The 22,040-nt window shown below is 49.2% G+C and overlaps 1 protein-coding gene across 4 annotated transcripts; it reads right to left on the bottom strand.

The window, feature by feature from the left end:
• Positions 1-4,211: 4,211 nt before the first annotated feature.
• KCNE1 (potassium voltage-gated channel subfamily E regulatory subunit 1) lies at positions 4,212-13,976 on the bottom strand. 4 transcript variants are annotated; one of them, XM_052795001.1, is made up of 3 exons: positions 13,750-13,976; positions 13,527-13,567; positions 4,212-6,679 (listed from the first exon to the last, which is right to left on the bottom strand). In XM_052795001.1, the coding sequence occupies exons 1-3, from the start codon at positions 13,959-13,961 to the stop codon at positions 6,468-6,470; spliced, it is 465 nt and encodes a 154-aa protein (XP_052650961.1). In that variant the 5' UTR covers positions 13,962-13,976; the 3' UTR covers positions 4,212-6,467. The 4 variants fall into 4 exon arrangements, with proteins under 4 accessions (XP_052650961.1, XP_052650962.1, XP_052650965.1 ...); XM_052795002.1 differs by having other exon boundaries at positions 4,212-6,893; positions 13,750-13,928; XM_052795005.1 differs by lacking the exon at positions 13,527-13,567 and having other exon boundaries at positions 4,212-6,893; positions 13,750-13,928.
• Between the last annotated feature and the right edge of the window lie 8,064 nt (positions 13,977-22,040).

The raw sequence follows: 22,040 nt of genomic DNA, 5'->3' as shown, positions 1-22,040 counted from the left end.
TGCTGGGAGTGAAGCTGCCGAGGCACCTGGGGGGCGAGCTCGGCTTAAGCAGCCCGGAGAAGGGATCTTGCCTGCAGGTGCAGAGTTGGTATGAGATTATTGTTTGCACTCTTTTCCCAGATTCGTTTTGCATTGTTAGGTGGGAAGCTGATAATAAAGGCTTGAGAAAATACTGCCAGGGCAAAAAGTCCCATCAGATTGGAGGTCCCCAAGCCTGCTGTTGCTATGGGTCTGAATAAAGACCACAAGCTTGAGGCTTATATGCACAACAGTGAACCAGAACAGCTGCTGAATCAACTGTTCCCCTGACAAATTACCCTGCCACTCGAAGCTGGAGGTCACAAGGAAAAAGGAAATTGGAGCTCAGACTTTGGGAACAATGGGTTAGATCCTTCGCTGATATGGCTCCCTTCGGCTAAGGCAGAGGGATTATGCTCCTTTCTCCCAAGCGAGGATCTGTGGACCTGTGAGGGAGGCTGGGGAGGGAAGTCTGAAGGCCAGAGGTTGTGGTTTGGAGGGAAACCTGGAGAAGGGTGAATATTGCAGTGGGGGGAGGCAGAAGAGATACTGCTAATGGGGCTGTGCCAAACGAGCATTACCTCCCCAGCAGGTAAGTGTGCTGTGCTGAACAGCAGCCACCAATCAATCTCTGATCCTCAGAATTAAATCAGAATGAATGCTCACAGCTGGGCTAATGAGCTATGCTTTTTTTGTATAAAAGTATGAAAGCTACCGCATCTAGAAACAAAATCAGAACTATCATATACTGAGAATCCATTTACTGGACATCGGTCAAAATCAAACAGTGTATTTCTGTGACGGTCACCTGTGTTTTGGGTTGTGTAGTGTACCTGTCATAAAACTGCTATCACACTCATCAGAGCAATACTGAATTAAGCATTTTTTAGAGCAAGTGCTCTCACATGAAGGTGTCATATTTTATTTCGCTTGGCTCTTGGTCTTGGAAAGTCAGTGGCCCCTGGTCCAGTGTGTGGATTTTGTGGACTGAGCAGAGGAATTATTTTGGTGAGCCTGAGTGTGCATCTGAAAATAATGTGCTGTAGCCCAACCAGAGGCTCTGGGCCTGGCTGAAGAAAGTATTACATTAGAGTCTTTGGCCTTACTTCTGCTAAATCAGATCAGATGGTCATAATGTTCACTTCCGGATTTAGCATTCATGCATTTTCCATCGATATTTATGTACATCTTCCCTTTTCTTTGATCTGAAGGACACCCGTGGGTGCAGTTGAAAGCTGGCGCTTTTTTTTAACTATCCTTGCCATCCCTGCCCTAGAACTACCAAGAATTAAGTCATTTTCTTGCCTATTTTGGCATGGTATTGGCCTTTGCTTCTTGTCCTTTGAAGGCAGTTGACTGAGATGGTTTCTCTGCTTGAACATGTCCATGAAGCCAGCTGCATGGACAGCTCCAGTCTCAGGGAGCAGCCTCCTGTCCACCTCACCGGTGAAACGCAGCATGACCTTTCACAGCCTCCTCTGCCAAGCAATCATATTTGTGCTGGTCCCTTGAGCAATTTCTTGAGAAAGGCTTCGTGGAGGTTTCACATGCGTAGCTGATGGCTCCAGCTGGATAAGGAGATTAGGGAGTGAGTTTGGCATAGTGATAACAACGTGTAAAAATGAAACAGGATGCCATAGAAATATTATATAAGATAATTCCTGTTATCAGCTGTAAAGAATGTTCTGCTTGCTTCTGATTGCTCATATCTTCTATTTTTATCGGTTTCCTTCTGCTTGTCTTTGTGCACATTTCCCGGTGTAGCAGGTCTGACCCAACCAACTGCAAATAAAGATAACACTGATAACTATAAAGTGAGGAGGGAGGGGAATTCACTTCAGACTTGCACACTTGGGCTGCCTTTGGCTGTAAAGTATTTTCCAGATGGACCACTTAATACTGGGGGTTTGATTTCCCGTACCTGCAGCTCTAAGGATTTCTGCTGCGTGTAATGAAAAGCCAGCTGCTGCAGATGCAAGTTCTCCATGAGATGGGAAATAAGAATGAGGGCCCGAAGCTCTCCAGGCAGGTGAGAGGGGAGGGAAGGTTTTGCAGTGAAGGCAAAGGATGAGCTCTCAGTTTGGGCTTCCTATGGGAAGGTTGTGCACGTCAGGCTACAGAGCGGCTACAGATTAGCGCAGACTTGCTTCCCTGGGCTTTGTGCTGCCTGGATGTAAACCACTTCTAGTCACGGCTTAGAGCACATTGGTTTCAACCTCCGCACTGCACCCATGCTTTCTTACAGCTACAGTTGGCATCTGGCCAACTTAAAGCTGAGCTTGGGCCACCCATACACTCTCTGTGTGAGCCCATGCAGACACATATCATCAGGTAAACATACTCCCACTGCAGCAAATGACTGCATGCTGCCAGAGAAGGGTAGCTGCACCCTGCTCCACACATGGCTGGGGAAGTCTTCGCCGGTAGAGGCATTACAGATGACGTTCCTGCAACAGCTTTACAGCCATGTCCCAAGGAGACATGCTTTAGGTTTGGTGGGCTGCAGCAGTCACAGAGTTGCCCAGAGTCTGGGCAACGCAGACAGGTTTCCAGGGCAGGCAGAAAAGGGGAGAAGAGGGAGACCTCATCTTCCCATGAGTTAGTGGCCACATAACTTAGTGAAAAACTGCCCTGGAGCTTCTTCCTCCAAGGTGCGAGGACGAGGACTGACTTTCCCCTCCAAGAAGTACGACACAGAGTCTTGTCCGTGTTTGTGCTGTACCACAGTTATTCAAAAATATTTTATTTGTGTGGCTTTGTACCACACAACTTTCATATTAGTCTGCAACTGTACAAAACAGAACCTCTCAAAATATATACAGGAGAGAACCTGCTATATTAGGCTTTGATTTTGCTCGAGACCTTTGCGCATTACCATCACATTGCTTTTAGCAATGTAGGGCTTAAATTCAAAATGCCATTTCTGTGTAATGCTGGCATTTCTATGTAATGTGTTTTCTGTTATAAAAACCATAAGTAGCCAGAGAGCAAAACCTGTGCCTAGAGGTATGCTCATTAGGCCAACTGGCAGCAGGGCTACTGACTAGAATAAGCCACAGCTGATGAAGCCAGGGACTTCAGCAGTTGGGGACTGGAGAAAAATAAACCTGTGACAATCTCCCTGGCTATTCTATGTCTCCTGAGCAAAAGACTTGTAAAGTTTGGGCCAAAGAAAGTGCAACACTTGCCTAATGAGTTTAAGATTCTTCAATCTCCCCAACAAGCAGGAAATCGGAAAACGTGAGCTCTGTGTGATGGTAATTATATGACAGGTTTGTTGCTGGCTTTGGTCTATGGCAAAGATGATGAGCGAGTGAACTAATCACACATTTCTAGGCACTCCTTGGCCAGTGAATGCTCTTTCTCCTATTACATGAAGTCAGAAATGGGTCCCGTGTCAGCCATCCTGCATGAGTCAGTGGTAATGACAGAGGAAGTGGGAGCTGTGTTTACAAGCCCTGGAGGATGCTCAGCAATGCAGGCTGCAGCTTGGCTCACACTTTACATCTCCAAAACTGTTGTTACATAATCCAAAGCTATATAGAAAGGGATTTCAGAGCCTTTTTCAAGGAGTGCATGCAGAGAGACCTGGCTGACCTGAACCCTTAAGATCTCTTGATATGTACTCCTACCTCTCCTGTGATCAGAACGATCCTTTCTAGACTTAAAAAATCTGCATCAACAGAGCATCCCATGAGGGCTAGCTACCCAACCAATGATTTGTGCAGAGCCACTGGGCTCCAGGTGGGCACAAGACCTTCCTCCCTTGCTGGGGGGGACTACTACCCCACAGCAATTTCTCCCCTTTTGCCAGGCCCACCATCATTTCTAGGGGGGTGCAACAAAACCCAGGCTCCCCTAGGGCAGGTGCTGCTGGGGCTGCAGTGGAAAGCTGTGTGCAACACATGCCCAAAGGCTGCAGCTGGGATCGCTGCATCGAACACCAGAGCCAAGCTTGCCTGGGGTATTGCAAACTCTGGGAGTTTACTTGAGGTGAGGAATTTGTTCCTGACATTTTAATATTTCTCCAGATCTAGGTGTACCGAGAGATATCCCAGCACCCAGGCCTGGCCCTGGTTAATAGGGTGTAGAAAGGGGACGGGTGAGTGGGTGCCCATTGGGTAGTATCAGCACTCTTTCTGTGAGCTTGTGAAACAGGTTAGGAGAAAAAAACATCTGAGGCCACAAGCACAGTTTGTAATTCATATTTTATTGCGTGGTACAAGTGAAAAAATAGGGGAAAAAGGAGAACTACAGGACTGAAAGGTAATGTGAAAGCCCACAGTGGGAGTCCACAACTGACACTGAAGGGTGATTTGTAGCCTGGTGGCACAGGAAAGTGTTGTGACTAAGGCACAGTCATTCCCCTCTTTTTTAAACAAATAAAATGGCAGAGCTGAAAAAAAAAAAAGTGGAAGCCAACTAATGGTGACAATTACCCCTGTCACAAATAACTACACTGGACCTATTAAAATAAGGTGACCAGCAAGTGCCTAGACCCAAAATACCTGAAAACACGTGGGGTGGAGGGGGAGCTGCGGGAGGGAGCCCTTTCAACAAGCTTAATATTCAAAGGTTTTAATGTAATTAAAAGCCATTTTTTATGCAAGTTTAAACATTGTTGGCAATGCTGCATGGGCCTGCCTCTGGAGAGCCAGCAAGCAAGAGCATTTGCACTGTCACAGGGGGAGGGAACTGCAAGTAATAAACAGACTGCATGGTGAGATCCCAAAAGAGCAGTGCCCAAGCTCGGAAGTGAACATCTTTCCAAAGCTTGGCTTTGGTTTACATTCGTCTAGAGGGAAAAGTAACTTGGATAATTAAGCTAATGGAGATTTTCCAAGCTGTTCAAGACACTGAAAACATGTATCTTGTCCTCAGCTTAATGGCAGGCACCATATAAATATCTTTAAAAAAAATACCCAGCATTTTTAATTGTCCTAAGTATTCTGGGAACACAAACATGGCTGGAATATTACTTTAATGAAAGTGCAGTGCTAAAGAAGTACCTATGCATGGAAAAGGGATATGCTGTGACTGGTATTGCTTGCCCATCCAAATACTTGGGTAGCTATCTACCCTCGCCTTGCCTTTGAAGTGGCTGCTCTGCATGACTTTCTTTCAAGCCTCTCCCACTTCTCTTTCCTCTCCAATAGCTAAAAATGGGATGTGTATCTGCAGAGCAGAAATAACCGCTCCCCCCCGCTCCTGTCCAGACCACTGCTTCTTTGATCCCAAACAAGAAAACAGGCTTCAAGCTGGCGAGGTTGCTATTTTGAGTAACAGAATGTCCAGGGGAACCGTATTTCTCCCTTTTAACAGAGACAGATGATAGCTGCTGCCGCAGAAGCCGTGTTTGGCTGCCACCATAGCCCCGTGGCTCGGCAGACACGGCCTGCCGAAGGAGGGAGTAAGGAGGCCAAGGGCAGGAAAACTTTGCTGGCACGGACCTCGCGTTGGATACTGCAATAGATAAACAGCTATACCGAGGGAGGCTGCTCTTGAGAGCTGGAGGAACTGCTCACGGGCTTTAAGTTAAGCACAGACATAAGCTGTGTCAGTGATTAAATATAAGACACTTTGTGGAACAGCTCTTCACAGAGTGGAAATTCACTTTCCAGTCAAGGGCTTGCACTTAGGTCTTGTGCAATAATTAAATGTGACTGACACTTTCAAAACATTACGCACTTGTATGGCATAGGCCCCATGGGCTGCTGAATCTTTGTATAAGAGTGGACATTGCTGCCAGGATCAACCGCCATCCATGAGAAGGAAAACCAAAAGAAGCCATCAACACCGGTCTGGGGTACCTGCTAGGAATTAGGGACAGTCACTAAAAAAATTTGCTCCAAAGTCTGCATTTTTCCACAGAAATGGTTTTCAGAAAAAAATGGGAATATTTTTCTAAAATTTTATCTCAAAGACGTGCATGATTCTGAAAGAAATAGGTAATCCACAACACCGTACAATTTATAAAAAGATTATTCTATGCTGGACGAAAATGCAAATGAAATATTTTGGCTACTTTTTCTTGGAAGAAACTGGTCTTTCTTACTTGAAAATGATTGCCTAAACCACACTTGGCAGTTAACGCCTCTAGCTTGTGTTTGATCCAGTTTGTTTTTAATTACATGGACTACTGCAAGCGTTCACACAGGCAACACTAACATTTGCTTTTTTTGCTAGGTGAAGCTGATGAGTCCATGATACCCCCTCTGCGTGTCCCCCCTCCTCGACCTTACAGTGACTGCAGCAAGGTACTGGTGGCCGGGCACTTTTGCAGCACCAGGGCCATCACAGACCCATCAGCTTCACCATCAGTTTACAGTTATTTAGCCTGACTGAGGCCAGTGCCTGCGGCTCTGCAGACGGGCAAGCAGCTAGCCTGGTTCATACCAGGTGTCGGTCGGGTTGTCCCTGTGCAAAGTGCAATCCTTTCTCCCCTTTTGCTAGGAAGACTTCACCTCTGGAATCTGTGTGCTTGGCTGCTCCACGGCCAGCTGGTTTTCAAAGACACAGCACAGCTTGTAGTTTTCTATGATCTTGGCTTGAAAATACTCCCTGTCCTTCTTGTGCCAAATGTCCGTGGCAATGTAGGTGTTGTAGGGGTCGCGGGAGTCCTCCAGCCTCCTGGCGCGGATGTTGGTCAGCATGACTCCCACTGTGAAGAAGCCAAAGAGGCCGATCATCAGCAGCACGTAGATGATTTCCAGGTTGCTGCTGGCACTTCTGACCTGGGAAGGTGCAGAGCTATTTGCCTGCTCCAGGTAGTCCTGAAGCAGCTTGGAGAGGAGTGAATTCAGGGCTGTGTTGTTAGACAGCACCAACATCTTGTTTTGCTGTCCTTCGCACTTTCTTCCTTAATTATAGGTTAGCTAGTAAAGAACAAAAATAAGGGGCATGCCATCAGATAAAGATGCGATTCCTTCTGTCTCCCTTTATTGGCTCCCCTCCTCAGCAAGAAAGCTCCCTGGGGCCAGTGCAGAGGCAGGGTGGCCAGATGGGCCTGGAGGGACCTCTTCATCTCCTGTTTCCAAGCCAGGCTAGCTAGGCTGAGTCCATCCCCCATAAATGCTTGCCTTACAAAACCTCCTCAGTCATCACAGACAGACTGTCGCAGTGCACAGCTGCCCCAGCTGTTGGCCACTCACCCAGATACCTTACCCAGGCCTCCCATGCTGCTATTTAAAGTCAATGACTTCCCCCCTGAGCCCCCACAGGCATGAGGTGTGTCTCACTCCCACTCTACAGCAACTGCTTCTGGCTTTGAAGATTGTGATCATGGCTTCCGTTGGTCTTCTCTCCCCTACTCTCAGCTTAAGGATTGAATTTGGAAACAAAACTTCTGTGCCTGATCTGCAGTGAGTGGAAATCACTCAGTACCTGCAGCAAGCTCCTCCTGTCCACCCCTGTTGAGGAGTTTTGCTTTTCTTCTGCAGCCCTCATGATGATATACACAATGCAAAAACGAGCAACCAAATCTCTGACAGAAATGTATCCCACGCTAATTTGATGCAACTTCCCAATGGGCATTTGCCCAGGGAGTGGACACAGAGGGAATCTATAGTAACTGCCTACCCAGCAGTGGAAAGGAAAAGCATCTCCCTTAATCCTCCCTCCTATAGGCTAGCAGTCATTCCCCAGGTAGTTCATTGCTTTCCCCTCCAAAGTAAATTGCTATGCAACCGGTGTTTTATTGTCTGGAGGACAATATTGTCTGGAGGACAATTGTCTGGTTGTCTGGAGGACTTCTACTGGCATCACCGCAGGTCAGGAATAGGACAGGCGATGGTAACACCAGGAAGCACCTGGATGTCCAAAGCCTCCTAGCCACGGCCCTCTGCATTGACAGTCTTACACAAGAAGCTAAAGGGTCCTTTTCCCCTTTCCAATGTCAGCTGTAAATCAGTTAATAAAAGCAATCCTATCAGCACTGCAGTCCCAAAGCCTCAGCAGCCAGGTAACATGACTGACAATCTCACTACAATTCCTAATTTAAATGTCCCTAGAAAATTACGACAACAGTCTCCCTCTGGTTTTGCCCTTAGCACTTCTGAATGAGGTACTTTTATTCAAGATCATTTCTGTGACAGCAATCTTGTAATCACATACGATGGTTGTCAGTGCTTTCTACAGTTTTAAATCTGTGAGAGCAGGCCAGCATGTTAGCAAAAGCTTCTCCAGCATACTTACATTTTGTTGTTTTGGGTTTAAGTGGTGCTAAATTATAATCATTTATAATACATCAAGACTGAAATGAACCCTTGGGCAGAAAGCCACCAAAATGCCTAGGCAGCAATTACACCCCTCCATGAGGGCGACATTAATGATGCATAGATGTGCAGGACCTCTGCATGGGAGGGAGTTTAGCTGTGCACACAGCCTCCAGCTGCTGGTAATGACACTGCAGTAGATGAGATCTGGAGGCTTCTTTGAATTGTCTGCGCCTTGCTATGGCATAAATGCTGTAAAAGGAGATGCTGAGACAGAGGAAGCGGGAAGAGGACACTGATCTTATGACCTGCCATCCCTCATATGAAGAGCAGTTATTTACTCGTCGTGTTCTGTGCTAGCAGGTGCTGTTGGCAGCCGAATGAAATACACAGTTAATGTGGACATGAATATGATCAAACATACTCACCTAAATTAATTGTTAATGCAACTGCATGTACTGATTTTTAGTCTGAACCCTTTTGCTAGACCTCCCAGCTGTGCAGTCACGGGTTCGGGGCCGGGTCTCACTGAAAGTCGGACACTCAGCCCAGGATGATAAATTCTGTGGAGAAAGCCCTGTTCTCCTTATCACACAAGCCTGGGGGACATGAGTGGCACCAGCCCACACCAGATGACACCAGACTGCTTCCCCTGGAAAGTGGGTGACCACTGGGAGCCCAGGTCAGGCTCCTGTGGGCTCAGACTCACTCTGCTCCAAGCAAGCAGTTCCTGCGATGAGGTGCCTCACCAGCAGGAAAAATGAGCACGCATGAGAGTATGCCTTTGTATTTTGGCTTTCAATAGAGCCAAGCCTGGGGGTGGCAGAGGGAGACAAAAATCGCTGGTACAAAACAATATTCTGATCCAATTTATTTCTTCAGTTCCATGACTCAAAGCTACAGGAAGTAACGTCTTGGCAGCTTGGGCTTAATAGTTAAAATGTATTCACATTTCACAGCTGTTTTCAGATCCTTTAGAAAGCAAAGGAAGAGAAAAGGAATTTTAAACCTTTATCTGAGATTACTCCTCCTAAGCGTGTAGAATGTGTTGACACTGTAAAATGTAAAACTGCTGACAAATCATTGCAATAACTTTAAGACAAAACAAAGAAGAATTTCACTGGATCTCTCAACTTTTTCTGGAAAGACAGGCAATCATTTCTCATAATAATTATCAGTAGCACTGAAGACACTTCAGGTGCTGATGAATTGACATTTTGAGGCTGGATATCCTCAGCTACCTCCATATGTTTTTTGAGAGGTTTCTGAGGGTTGCAAGGTATTGACCACTTCTGGGTTGCTTGTACACTGGCTGGGCTGGAAGCCAGCAGGGAGCTGAGCAGCCCCATCTCTGTAACCACAGCAGATGGCAATAACAGGAGAGGTTAAGGGAGGGAGGGTGCACGCTCCTGTTTCCTAGGAAATCTCCTCCTGAAATCTCAACAGGCCTAAGGGCCTCACCCACCACTGTACAAGCCCTCTGCAACTCCACTGAAATCCATACTGGGACCAGTTTAGAGCTGCAAGTACACAGGACTGGGAAGAGCCACCTGTGTCATTGGCTGACTCCATGACAGATGGTCACATCTCAGTGTCCCAAAAGCTCTCTGTTTTGGCCATAACCAGACTGGCTTTCTGCTCCCCACTAATCTCCCCAGAGGACTGCTGATGGGCTACAAATTGTGATCAGTCCCCTTGTGGGGCTCCCCTGAGGAGCTCTGAGTAAAATCATGCCCAGCCCAAAACCAGCATCCTTGTTTACCCAGGTTGCATCCTGGGAAGCCGGGACCTCACCTGGGGTGGTGGTTCCCAACCCACACCATCCCACAGGAGGTTTCAGTGCAGGCCAGGGGATCACCCCTCCTGCCTCTCTTGGGAGGGGCAAGCACCAAGCAGTGAACTGCCCATGTTAAAAATCACCTGGGGCAAAACTGAACAGCTCAGCAAATTTTTCACTGGCCAGTGATTCAGAGGGAATTCCCTAAGGTTGGCAGCAGCCTGGACCACATCCGGCTCTCAAATGCATTGGTGCTTCTCCATCCAATACCCTGAATACAGGTGACAGATCTCCAAAGCAAAAGCAACGGGCTCAGTGCAGGTTGCTTTCCAACACACGGGTTTCCCAGCAGCACAGGTGTACTGCTGGCATTGCCCAAACTCACCTTCCATCAGGTGTCAGCAATGACCTGAACCACTGCCCTATTGGCCATGGTCCATGGTGCCGAGCAGCACCACTGGAGCTGGCCCTCTCTTAATGAGCCTCGTCCCTTTCCTCACTGTCACCTGCCGCTTGCCCTCTCTTTCTCATGCCATGGATTTCTTGTGAGAGGCGGAGAGGGACATCCCCTGAGTGATATCTTCATGGAGAGTGTGGGTTTAGGATGGCAGGCCAGATGCCACAGGCAGGTTTCTGGAGTTGAGGAAGGGACAAAAGCATGACTCTAGGAAACACATCTACACCATAAATGTCTCTATGTGGTCAGATGGGTACGGCCTACAGTTTCTACTGTCAGCGGAGGGAGGAAAAGCGTTTGAAGGCGGCTTAACCACCTCTTCCAAAGCATTTTACAATACTGCTTATAAATGAACAGGTTCTTAGCAGGTGTAAAACCATGCATTCGCTCTAACTTCAGTGAAGATCTGAGGATCCTAGACAGCATTTTCTTTCTCTCTCTGCTGGCTCTTATTGCTTGGGATGCCTTGAACCTGGACACTGCTCAATGTAAAAGTTTCCCCAGAGATGTACTTACACAGGTGAGCTGTTCCTTGCCGTGGTGACACTCCACTGGTGAGGAAAAACCCGAACCAAACCCACTGCCCCTTTCCCTCATACACCCCAAAGGCCCCTGCGTAGAGAAGAATGAGTCCTCCTTTGCTTATTTCCAAGCACACCAGAGTCTGTTCACACTGCTCAACCCCTCAACAGCTCCCACCATCCCTATAGGAGTACTTGCTGCTCCCCCAAATCTCCGTGGCTTGGGCAAGAGCCGTGGGGTGTAGCTGAGGGAAGGGAGACCTCCTAGAGATGGAAAGCAGCTCTCTAGAAGAAAAAGTGAAAAGAAAACCCTCTGGCAGCCACTTTGTTCATGGTGGTATCTTCCCTCTGGGATGGAAGGAAAACTGGCCCGGCACTGACCCTGACAGCCACCTCCTGAAGGAAAGGGTTGAGGGGTCTCTGGCAGAGGGCATCTGTCAAGATTGCATTTTAACAGTTAACAGGGGGAATTAGGGAAGAAAGCTTTAAGCCACCAAGCCCCCTTGGCTGCATGTGATGGCGAGCTGTGATGGCCAAGCTCAGGGAAGACCCAGTTGCTCCTGGAGCTATGAAGCAGAACACACTGTGGGACTGTAGGATGGAGATGGCATGGGCAAGTGTGGATAGGCTCGATATCTGCCATCTCAGAAACCATCCCTGAGGGTGGCTACGGCCATAACTCTCCAGTATGACCATGCTATGACAGACCTACTCCTAATCTCAACCTCTTGAACATCCAAATGCTTACAGCTATGGAGCGCTAGATCTGCAAAATGCAAGTCCATGAGACTGCCTGCATGATGCAGAATCTGACCCTGGCTGGGTTTGAGGAGAGGCCAGGCTGAGCTGTTGGAGAGCACACTGTGCCTGTCTGTGTGCTGAGACAGTCGCACCCACTGCTGCTGGGGAGGTAGGACCATGAGGGAGGTATCACTACAGAGCTGTAAATTGACATTTGAGTTCAAATAGAGCAATTTGCAGCTGCAGAGCATCTGGCATTTAATATAATTTCTGTCTACATTATAAATGTCAGAACTGACTTACACCTGGCTGGTTCCCAACAAAGGCAAAGCAGAATGGGTCGGTCTGCTCAAAAGCAAGCTGGAGGCTGCTCTGTGAGCCTGGATGCTGCTGCCAATGAAATGCACCCAACCCAGCTGGAGCCGCCAGCTTCAGCACGGTCCTTTCTGCCCCTGTCTGAGTTGGGCTTATTTCCAACAGCTGAGCTTCAGTGAAGCACATGCTATGAGATGTTGTTGGGTCCCAGTCGACTGCTGGGGTTTAAAAAGAAAAGAGCCAATTTTCTGTCATGTAATGTACCTAGAGGATGTGATACTCGGCTTTGGAGCTCAATGGGAATTTTGTCCTCGAGCATTAGGTGGGCAAACTGATTTGCTTTGGCTAGCTGTACTTTTCTTCCCTGCTGAGGTTAAAATGTGATATTTATCATATAAACAGAGGTAGATGTTAAATGACAGATGCTCGTCTCCTAATACAATTTTCTCAGCTCTCACAAATCAAAGGACCTACATTCTAATTTATACTAAGCAAACACCTCCAACAATCTCCCTTTCATATTGCTGCCAAAAGCATCGCTAACCGAGCACCAGAAACTGAGGGAGTCTAGAGGAATATGTACCTTTAGAAAATACAGTACTCTAGCAACTTCTCGTGAACAGATGACACACAAAAAAAGCCTGTGTTACGCTAGTAGCAAAAGTTAGCACAGCACATTGCCCACCTCCCCACATTTTCTGCCAGTGACATGCTTCTCCACCACCATAAAGTAATGGATCTACCGACCTCCCTGGCTCATTTCCCTGGCTGTTCGTTGCAGGGATGAGTAGGTCAGACAACTTTCTGGAGGCCAGAGCATTGCACAAGGTAGACCCATTTCCTCCCTCCAGCTCCTGGAAATTTTGCAACAGTGCAGCATCCAGGATGCTGCAATCCTATCAAAGATGGGACAACAGTGCAGCCCAGAAGCAAGCAGGGTTGTAGGGATAGAATTCCAGTTATACACAAGATGCACACACCTTCCGCAGTCCCCACCTTTCTCTAGCAAATCTGTAGCCTCTCACAACCAGTCCTAGGGCCATCCATCCGTACCCACATAAGCAACACTTCAGGTCCTTGTGCCGCTTTAAAAAGCGACACTTATGCAGCGGGGTACACTAATTTCTTCCCAAAAGCACCAGTTTTATCTGATCTCAAGACAGAAATTTAGTCCTCTTACACACACTAGGTATGTATCATACTATTTTGAAGCGGAAAACCCAGCAACCCTCCCCCCCCCAATATGCAACCAAGTTTATCCTCCCAGATGCAGCTGCCTTGGGCTTGCACCCAGCCCAAAAGAGCAGGCAAACACTGGCACGGCTGTAACAGCAAACAAAACCTGGCAGGCAGAGCCCCAGCTCCCTCCTCTCCTCCATCAGTTCAGCTCTGCGGCTCGGCAGCTCTGCGGCTCTTGCAGCCTCCCAGTTCTCCACCAGCCCCTGCTCTCGTACCCAGCCCCTCCGCGCTGTGTCGGTACAGACCTGGCAGCAAAGCACGGCTGGGTGCAGGGCTCCAGCCCCTCCTGAGGAAAGAGAATTAGGGAGATGGGAGCCCTAGAAAGCCCCCGGGGTAATACCCCTGGGGTGTGAGCAGGCTGAGGCTGGCTCCTGGCTCCTGCAGGGACAGCAGCCTGGCTGTCACTGTCCCCTGTCCCCGGGATCAGAGCATAAGGTAAGAGGCAAACAGGAAAACACCCAGACTCACCGGGCTGGGGGAGGGCAGGAGCCCGTGGCGTGGGTGCTGTCAGCCGGCCTCCCGCCGCCGGCTGCAGGTGCCGGCTCCAGCCCTGGGCACACCGGTGGGAGGTGCCGAGGGGCACGGGGGCAGCTCCCATGCTGGCGCCTGTGGGTGCCACAGGCCCCGGCACCGCAGGGCGGCAAGGGGAGCGGGAGGAGGATGCCGGGGCGTCGGGGCATTGCCGGTCCTGCCGCCCTGGCCCCACGCGAGCTGCCCTCGCACCCTGACGCTCGCCTCCCCGCTGCCCTGCACGCTCACACGCACAAACTCGCAGTGCCCCGCGTGTCCTTGGGTCGAGACAAGGAAGCAAAGCTGTGCAGGTAGGCACGTATGGAGGCGTTTTTAGAAACAGCAATAGCGTCAGCAAAATCCCGTGGGATTAGGAGCTGTGACGACGTAAGGTGAGGTCTGTCTTCAAGTAACATTACAGCCTTTGGGGTGCGAGGAGGAAGGGGGGAGCCATTTCCAGGGCTGCCCCTCAAACCCAACACAAACAGCTCACTACAGGGAGCACTGGCTAACTCCTGTCCATCACCTAAAAAGAAAAAAAACCCTAAACCTAAAACCCTATCTTCCATTCAAGAAAGAGGTGTCTGTGGTCACCAGTTAGCCAAAGGGAGGGTTTGTTAATGCCCACCTGGAACCCATAAAATGAATTTATTAGCTTTGCATTTAAACTCATTCAGAGGACGCCGGTGATGTGGGATAACATGCCCTCAGCATCTCTGGGGCTGTGGCAGATCCGCACCGGTGCATCGTCTGGCCACTCCTGGCAGTTCCCTGCCCGGAGACTCTCAACAGCCCACAGCAAGCTGGGACGGGGTGGCCCCTCCTTGGCTGATGCTCCTCGGCTTTACCAGGTGCTGTTGCTAGGATGGCTGTTAGGGAGGAGAATTTAGGCAGTGACTAAGGTATTGAAATGAATGCACGAAAACAGATATTTTCTTGCATACCCACTTTCAGGAGCTTTATTCTGTGTTTTCGGTGGGGCAGGGGCTGCCCATGTTTTCATTGCCCATGACATTGCTGCATCCAAATGAGGGAGCAGGCTGTTAACAAGACAGGACAGATTCCCGGGCTGGCTTTAGGTAGGGAGATACCTACAACAGCAGGCTTCACTGGAGGCGGGGGTGGGCAGGACCAGTGACTGTCCTGAGCTGTGCCCAAAGCCCTGGAAAAATCTGGCTTGCTTCTGGTCGAGCTCCTGCATGCTTGGTTTCTCTCCTCCAGGGCAGCAAATTGATGTTTCACTTTGCTTCTGGGAAGCCTTGAGCCAGACCTGATACTTCTTGCTTTCATGCACCTCCTAGCACCCACAGAGCGTTCCCCTTTGAGAACTTTTTGTTGCATTCTAATGCCTGCCACGAGGCAGTGTTTGTAGGGCCAAGGAAGATGAAGTTGAAGAGATGGCCCAAATTCAGAGGAGTCGTCGGTGGCAGTGCAGGACTGCTTCCCCAGCACTGGGGAAAGTGTTACCCGTTACCCTTCCCCTGGAGACCAGTTGCACCAGCTTGAGGCCAAGCATGGCCACCAAAACACTAGAATAAAAAGAAATTGTGTGCCTGGGTGTGTGATCTCACCCAAATCACAGAAGGGTGTCCCAAGAATCTAACCAAACACTAGAGCATTACCAGGAAAAGATGCTGCTGTAAGGATGGGCTGTGGCTAATCAGGAAAACTGCACTGCTTGATAAACAAATTGATTAAATCTTCTGGCAATGCAGAAGGATCAAAAATAGGCTTAGGGCAGCAAAGGCTCACTCCACTTCGGGGTGGCTTGAGCATGCTGCAAGGTGCTACCTCAAACCTGGAGAGGGTCCAAAAGGGGATGAGGGAGGAGGAAGAGGAAGGGAGGAGAGTGTCCATGGTCAGTGACAGCAGAGCACAAGCAGTCAGGCCTTGCTTCCTGCTTTCGTAGGGGAAATTTGGGACAAAATTAGATCACACTGCTTCCTGGCCCAGCCTTCCTCTTCCCATGGCTGAATACCCAGGAAGGTGTTGAGGAAGAGGAGCACCACTTTGTTGTGGACCTGGCAGCTGTGCCCTTCCTTTGGGAGAAGGGCAGGCATGGGGAGGGAGCTGCTGGGACATGAGGCAGACTGGGCACCGGCTCCCAAGGAAGGCACTTTGAGCCAAGGCTTAGTGGTAGCAGCCCCATTTCTTGTCACCTCCCCCCAAGGCAGGGCTCTCCACTGGCACAAAGGATGACGGGCCATGGAGAACACCTGAACTGTGCTGGAGCAGCCACCTGAACCCATGCTGGGGCAGCATCACCAAACCCACACCGAAACAAGCAAACAACCTTTCCCTGGGAAGGTGGGAGCATGTAACAGGGAGCCACAGCTGGTGGGTGACGAGTCCCCTGCCACCATCACCTGGGGAGGCAAAGGGTGGGGTGTCAACCTACCATCCCAAATGCAGCAGGGAGGTTACCAACCTGGTAAGGGGTGTGATGGGTGCCTGGCAGGGAGTGAACCCCTTCTGCTAGGGGATGAGGGGCGAGTCTCCCTTCAACCCCACAGGAACACCATTGCACCTCTGGGGTTTGCTTTATTCTTGTTTTATCACAAAAAGTTGATATTTGCAGTCAGCAAAATCAGCTAAAATCAGCAAGAGATCTGTGAACAGGATCCTACTGACTAACATCCTGTGATGGGGAAGAAAAATGCGAATACAGTGACTAACCCTTGCTTTCCCTCAACCCATAGCCTCCTTGCAGCACTGAGCGCTGGGGTAACCTCTGGTGAAACTGTTCCAGTTGATGCAGCTCCAGAGGGAGCTAAGCTGTGGGGCTGAGCAAACCAGAACATGGATTATTTTTAAGAGTTCTCAGGGTCTGTGTAAGACATCGCTTCCCCTGCCATCACACCAGCATGGCTCCATTGCAGCTTCATTAGGCAAGAGCAAATTCTTTTTTTTTTAGAAGCATCTGTGTAACTTCTATTTGACTTTGGTGGGACCTGAGAGTGTGACTGACAGGGAGATTATTGTTTTTATATAGCAATGGCAATATACAAAGGCTAGGTTCAATGCTACAAAACCACTCCGGGCAAGAAGTTTCTTTGCCCTCCCGGATCTGTCAGTAGCTGAAGGTTTCATTTTCTTCAGTACAATGACGACATGTAGAGTGACGGGATCCCTCAGAAAGCAAATGCAGGTTTTCTCTGGAAGGTGATAAGGGACATTTCACAAGCACAGGAGTTTGCAGATCTCTTGAAACCATATTCCTGGTGGAGGAGTGGAGGTCTTTTGTTTTTAAATTAGTCTTACTGTTGTTTTCAGGAAAGAAATACCGAAGTAGGTATGGGGAGTAGAGAATATAGTTTACTCTTTCAATGGATCGTCACTCTTTCTAAGAAAGGTTACTGCTGTGGCTCTTGCACATAAATAGATGAAGTAGAACATGTTTCTGCCCAGATCATTATCTTTGGCACTTTCCCATACATATCATGTTAATCCCTCAAAATCAGGGGAAATCACCAGAAAGTTATACAAACCCTTACTTGCACAGTTTTGCTGGGCTCCAGAGCAAGAAATGAAAGGGCTGCTCAGGGCAGCCCAGGGGGAGGGAGAAATAACTCAGAAGGTGCCTTTGGTCTCCTGTGGTCCCACAGTGACCTGAGCTGGGCTTAGCTCATTGCAGACACCGGGCTGTGGCTGCCTGCTCTCCTCTGCTTCCTTATGGCCAAGCCAAGGGGATGGGAAGACGACCGGGGCTTTGAGACCTTCTCCAGTTCCATCCCCCATCCCAAGAATGTCTTCCCACCAAATAGCTCTTTTGCTGAAGGTCTCAGCTGGCCCCTTTGGGACATGACCTCTGATTCAGCCCAAATTCTGTAGAAGTGACTTTGGATTGGGGGCTATCCAAGTCATCTTACAAAGGATGGGCTTTCAGGAAAACCACAGCACTGGCTTTCTGTAAATGAAGCTTGAGTCGGATAGTCAAAAATAAAAGTACTCAGAATTGCACATAACATTTAGAAAACCTGGAAAGGGTGACACTAATTCATTTGCTGATATCCCAGCACTAATGCAAGCACATCCAACTCCTAAAAGCAAGGACGTGGACCACCTGCTCCCCTATGTTTGCTCAACCTCTGCTATTATGCAACCGCAAAATAAAGGTTCACTTGGCTGCAGCAGCAGGAGCGATGCCACAGGTCAGAGGTGCAGCTGGCACGAGTTGGCGGAGCTGCAGCGAAGTAAACAGAGCTGTGTGGATTTATACCAGCTGGGGAAACTGGCTTGCAATTTGCAGCCTGCCATTGAAATACAATTTAGACTGAAAAAACCCACAACGTTAAATTAAAAATGTGCTGACACCTGCAGCGTTTGGAAGAGACACTGGATGGAGATGCTTTGGACGCCCATAACAAGGTTAAATGTAATTCCCTTACTGAAGAGTAATTCATAGATGCCGGCAGAGGCACAAAGGCTGGAGTGTTAGATTTTTATGATGATGATTCAGATGAGTCATCCCCAATCAGCAAGCACTCATTGCTTTAATGACCAGACAGGGGAAATTCGGTATAGCAGTGACCGATGCTGCAGTTTATTCTTCTGACGATTCACCAGGCATTGTGGGAAGGCTATACCATTAGCCACAAATTCGCATCCACTCTGGACTATGTCTCTTGAGAGCAAGCTGTGGTTATCAGCTCCAGCAGTACCTGTGCTATGGCTCCTGACCCTTTCCAGCAGCAGTGTTTCAGGTGATCTGTGGTGCAGTGCCTGCAGGGAAAGGACCGACTCCTTTTCTCACCACCATGCAGCACAGCTCTACTGTCCCCACTGCTTGGTCCCCCGGCCACTGCTGCAAACACACACGGAAAGCAGCACAGTTACCTAACAATAAGCAGAACCTCATTAAAAAAAATCACAGTCACGGTACATGGAGATGGCCATAAAATTCCTGGATACATTCCTACTGGCTAGCAATGTTGTTTCACAATTGCCCCGGTCTTGCTGGGGAATGAGTGCTTCCCGGGACAGGAGCACAGTAATCACATTAAATGGTCTCAGCTCGGTGCTGGGTACACAGGTGGCCACAGTTCAATAGCCACCAGCAGCACTGGGCCTTGGCACCCAGCAGCAGGGCACACATCACCTGCCCCTTTTTTAACAAATGGTGGTTAATTTTTTTCCTCAAATGGGTAGAGTCTGGTAAGAAAAAACAGGATTTTTTTTCTTTACCCACCACACTCCCCTACAAACATTCAGTCCTGTGAAAAGATTTTTTTAAAATGCTGTTTACATGGGTAACAATGCCCCAATTCTCCCCTCACCCTGAAGCTAGCCCAAGGAGAGAAGGCCAAGTTTTCCCCCAAGCAGTGGTACAGGAGCCCAGGTCATGACAGAGCCATCGCATTTCCTCCTTCCTGCTCCCAGCAGGAGAAAGCCTGCCTGTGTGCCTTGCTGCTCCTGTCTCCACAGATTAAAAAGCCACATTAACATAGGGGAGGAATAACTATCATGTGTTTACTTGAGAAGGAGCAGTGATACAGGCAGCTTTTTTGCTCTGAGGGATACTTGGACTGGTTTTTCCACTTTCTACAGCTTTGTTCCATGCAGGGATAAATCAGGGGCCGAGTCTGCTCTGGAGCATCTCCCCTCTCATCCAAAGCTGGCTCAGGAATGTGTGCTGCCCTGGGTGCACTTACAGAGGTATCTGCATGGCTAACAACATCCCTGCCCCGGCACGCATGCTGTGCCATCACAAGTCCTCCACATGCCGGTCACGGGGCACCTTACACCTGCAGGTGGTTGCTACCCAGGGACTGGTTCCCCCCCTCCGTTCAGGGCATGGATGCTGCCTAAAAGGTCTGCAGAGGCGTGACCATTCATTTCTGACAGAGGTGCATTTGTTCCCCAGGAGAAGCGTATCCGCATGTGCCAAGGTGAGCAAAGACATGGCGTGGAGGGGGAGGCAGTTGTTTCCCAGTGGTGCCTCTCAAAGAGCAGCTCCGTAGCCGATTTGGAGGTCAGGCCAGCCTGCCCCGCGCTGTGCCTTTGCTGGTACCCTCAGCTCCTCACCCATTGGGAGCATTAGGGCAACAAGCAAGAAACGGCCGAGGGGAGATAGCATTTCATCCCTGCTCATCTCCCCTCTGCACGTATCCATTGGAAGTGGTGTCGGGGCTCTGCTCTGCAGAATGCCCATTTTTGCTCAGGGTCTCAGCCTGTCACAGGCAACGTGTCTCTGACCCTGCAAGCACCAATGGTGGGGGACCCTGCCCCGCCACCAAGGTGATACCCCTGAAACATCCACCACATGCATGCAGGCAGGGATTTCTTTGTTTCACTCTGCACCCATTTGGAAGACAAAAAAAAAGTAATTCCTCTGCAGAGATCATTTCATCCTGCCTCCTTCAGAATATTCTCTCCTTAAAATACTGGGTTGGGACTGAGACCCCCTTAACCCTTCAGAGGTGTCCTAGGTGATCTTGGCATGTTGCCCAAACGCATCTGAAATTGCAACTTAAAAACCAAACCAAAACAAAAAGATTAGCTGCTGCCTAACTGCTGAGGTGCCCAGCCTAACCCGCTCATTGATGCTGGGTTTGCTCATGCCCTGGCAGGGGCACGCGTGTGCACCCAGTATGGCCAACAGCAGCTTGCTGCCTTGCTGCTGCCAGCCCCCAGCTGCCCCCCACCTGCGTTCCCAGCGAGGGTCACCTAGCCAGCAGGGCCCCTTGGAGCCACACATACCTCTGAGCAACCAACCCATGTCCTCCACGTGGCCACCAGCCCACCACACTTGAGGACACCCGGGAGAGTTGGCCCACACCACTGCCCTGACCCCCATCACTCAAAGCCTTAGAGGTGCAGGAGGTCTCAGGGCATGTGTCCCCTTGGCCCAAAGGAGTCCAAGCCTTCGCCACCCACCTCCTTAGACACAGCCCCACAGAGCAGGCTGCTGCATTCACCACGCACATGGTGCTCTCTCCTCCCAAGGCTGGGTCACGTCATCCCCTTGGATTCACAGGGGAGTGAAGAGGGTCACCTACGCTGCAAGCTGTGCATGAGGACCCTGTCCTGGGAGGGGAGAGGCTTGAATTTCAGCATTTGCCTCAATTTGTGCACTCAGCAGAGTGAAGTAAGTCAGAGCTGCCATGGAGCTGCTGAGGCACACCCAGACAAGCCTGCAAGGTGCTGCCCTGGAAAGCAGGTGATACATGCTCGACAGCTTTTTGAGGATGCAACCAAATCCTTATCTTTCATTTCCTATATAATTGCTGTAACCTCTCAATGCCACTACCAGCAAGTTAAATGCAAGCAGCTAAAAATACATTTTAGGAGAAGTTCAATCTTACCCAGCCTGTGTTAGATGTATCCTGCAAATGCCCGTTGGGCTGGACACATACCTCCAGGATTTAGGCAGAGGGAAGAAGGTGAGACTCTGGATGTCAAGCTCCGACATATTCTCCCCAGGATCATGTCTCCTGGCCCACTCTGGTGCATTCTGCAGCCTCAGGAAGCCTCAGGAGCCTTCTCCTCAGGAAGCTGCTGAGGAAGGTTGGGCACCTCCAGGGCTCCGCAGGAGCCGAGGAGTGCTCCCTTGGATCACCATTTTGGTTGAGTGCACTAGAAGGCCCCATTCTCCTCTACTGCTATGCAGGACGAGCATCGTGGAGGTCTGCACCGCTTGTGTACAGCCAGAAGGAGCCATCCACTCAAGAGTCTCTGCACCTTTTCCCCAGGTTGTCTGAGGGGGATTAGGTACTTATTTGCTGTCAAGTTTTACAAAAAGGTGGGGTTACATGCATCTTTTAAAAGAAAGGATTATCTTGAGCAAAGTACACCTGAAATAGCACTTCAGACATATTTTCAGGGAGGATTTAAAGATGCTGTCTGAAGATCTCACTTAAACCAGGTGGAATTACAAAAGCCATGTACTCATAAAAATAAAACATTATGAGAAAAGAACCACAGACCCCTCCATACTTTGATGCTGGGGTCATGCTAACACCAATTAGTGAGTGGAAAATACTGTAAGCTTTCTTCTCCTTTGCAGTACACAGAAGTTGAAATCCATGTCAGATACCATTAAGAAATCAAAATGGCATTTTTCTAAAGAGAGCACACAGAGGGATGCAGGTTTCAGGATGTACCAAGTACGAAACGAGAGCATATGACTGAGCAGGATTCATTGTCACTTGTTCCACCCAACCACGTAAGGACAAGATAGTACAAAAAAAGCCCCACTCCCTGCTTGGATATAAGGTTATATCTACCACTCACTGTGCAACCTCTGCTGC

The sequence above is a fragment of the Harpia harpyja genome, chromosome 8 (assembly GCF_026419915.1).
Source record: "Harpia harpyja isolate bHarHar1 chromosome 8, bHarHar1 primary haplotype, whole genome shotgun sequence".
Lineage (NCBI taxonomy): Eukaryota > Metazoa > Chordata > Aves > Accipitriformes > Accipitridae > Harpia > Harpia harpyja.
The sequence above is the reverse complement of the archived record's forward strand: the minus strand, read 5'-3'. Positions and strand labels throughout refer to the sequence as shown.

Excerpts from the sequence above, each read along its gene's own strand:
- KCNE1 (XM_052795001.1), bottom strand. The coding sequence starts at position 13,961 with ATGCCCCGACGCCCCGGCATCCTCCTCCCGCTCCCCTTGCCGCCCTGC. Across the intron at positions 13,568-13,749 it reads TCCTGCCCTCCCCCAGCCCG|GAGGGGCTGGAGCCCTGCAC; the intron begins GTGAGTCTGGGT and ends CTCTTTCCTCAG. Across the intron at positions 6,680-13,526 it reads CAGCCGTGCTTTGCTGCCAG|TGGGAGTCATGCTGACCAAC; the intron begins GTCTGTACCGAC and ends GCTTCTTCACAG.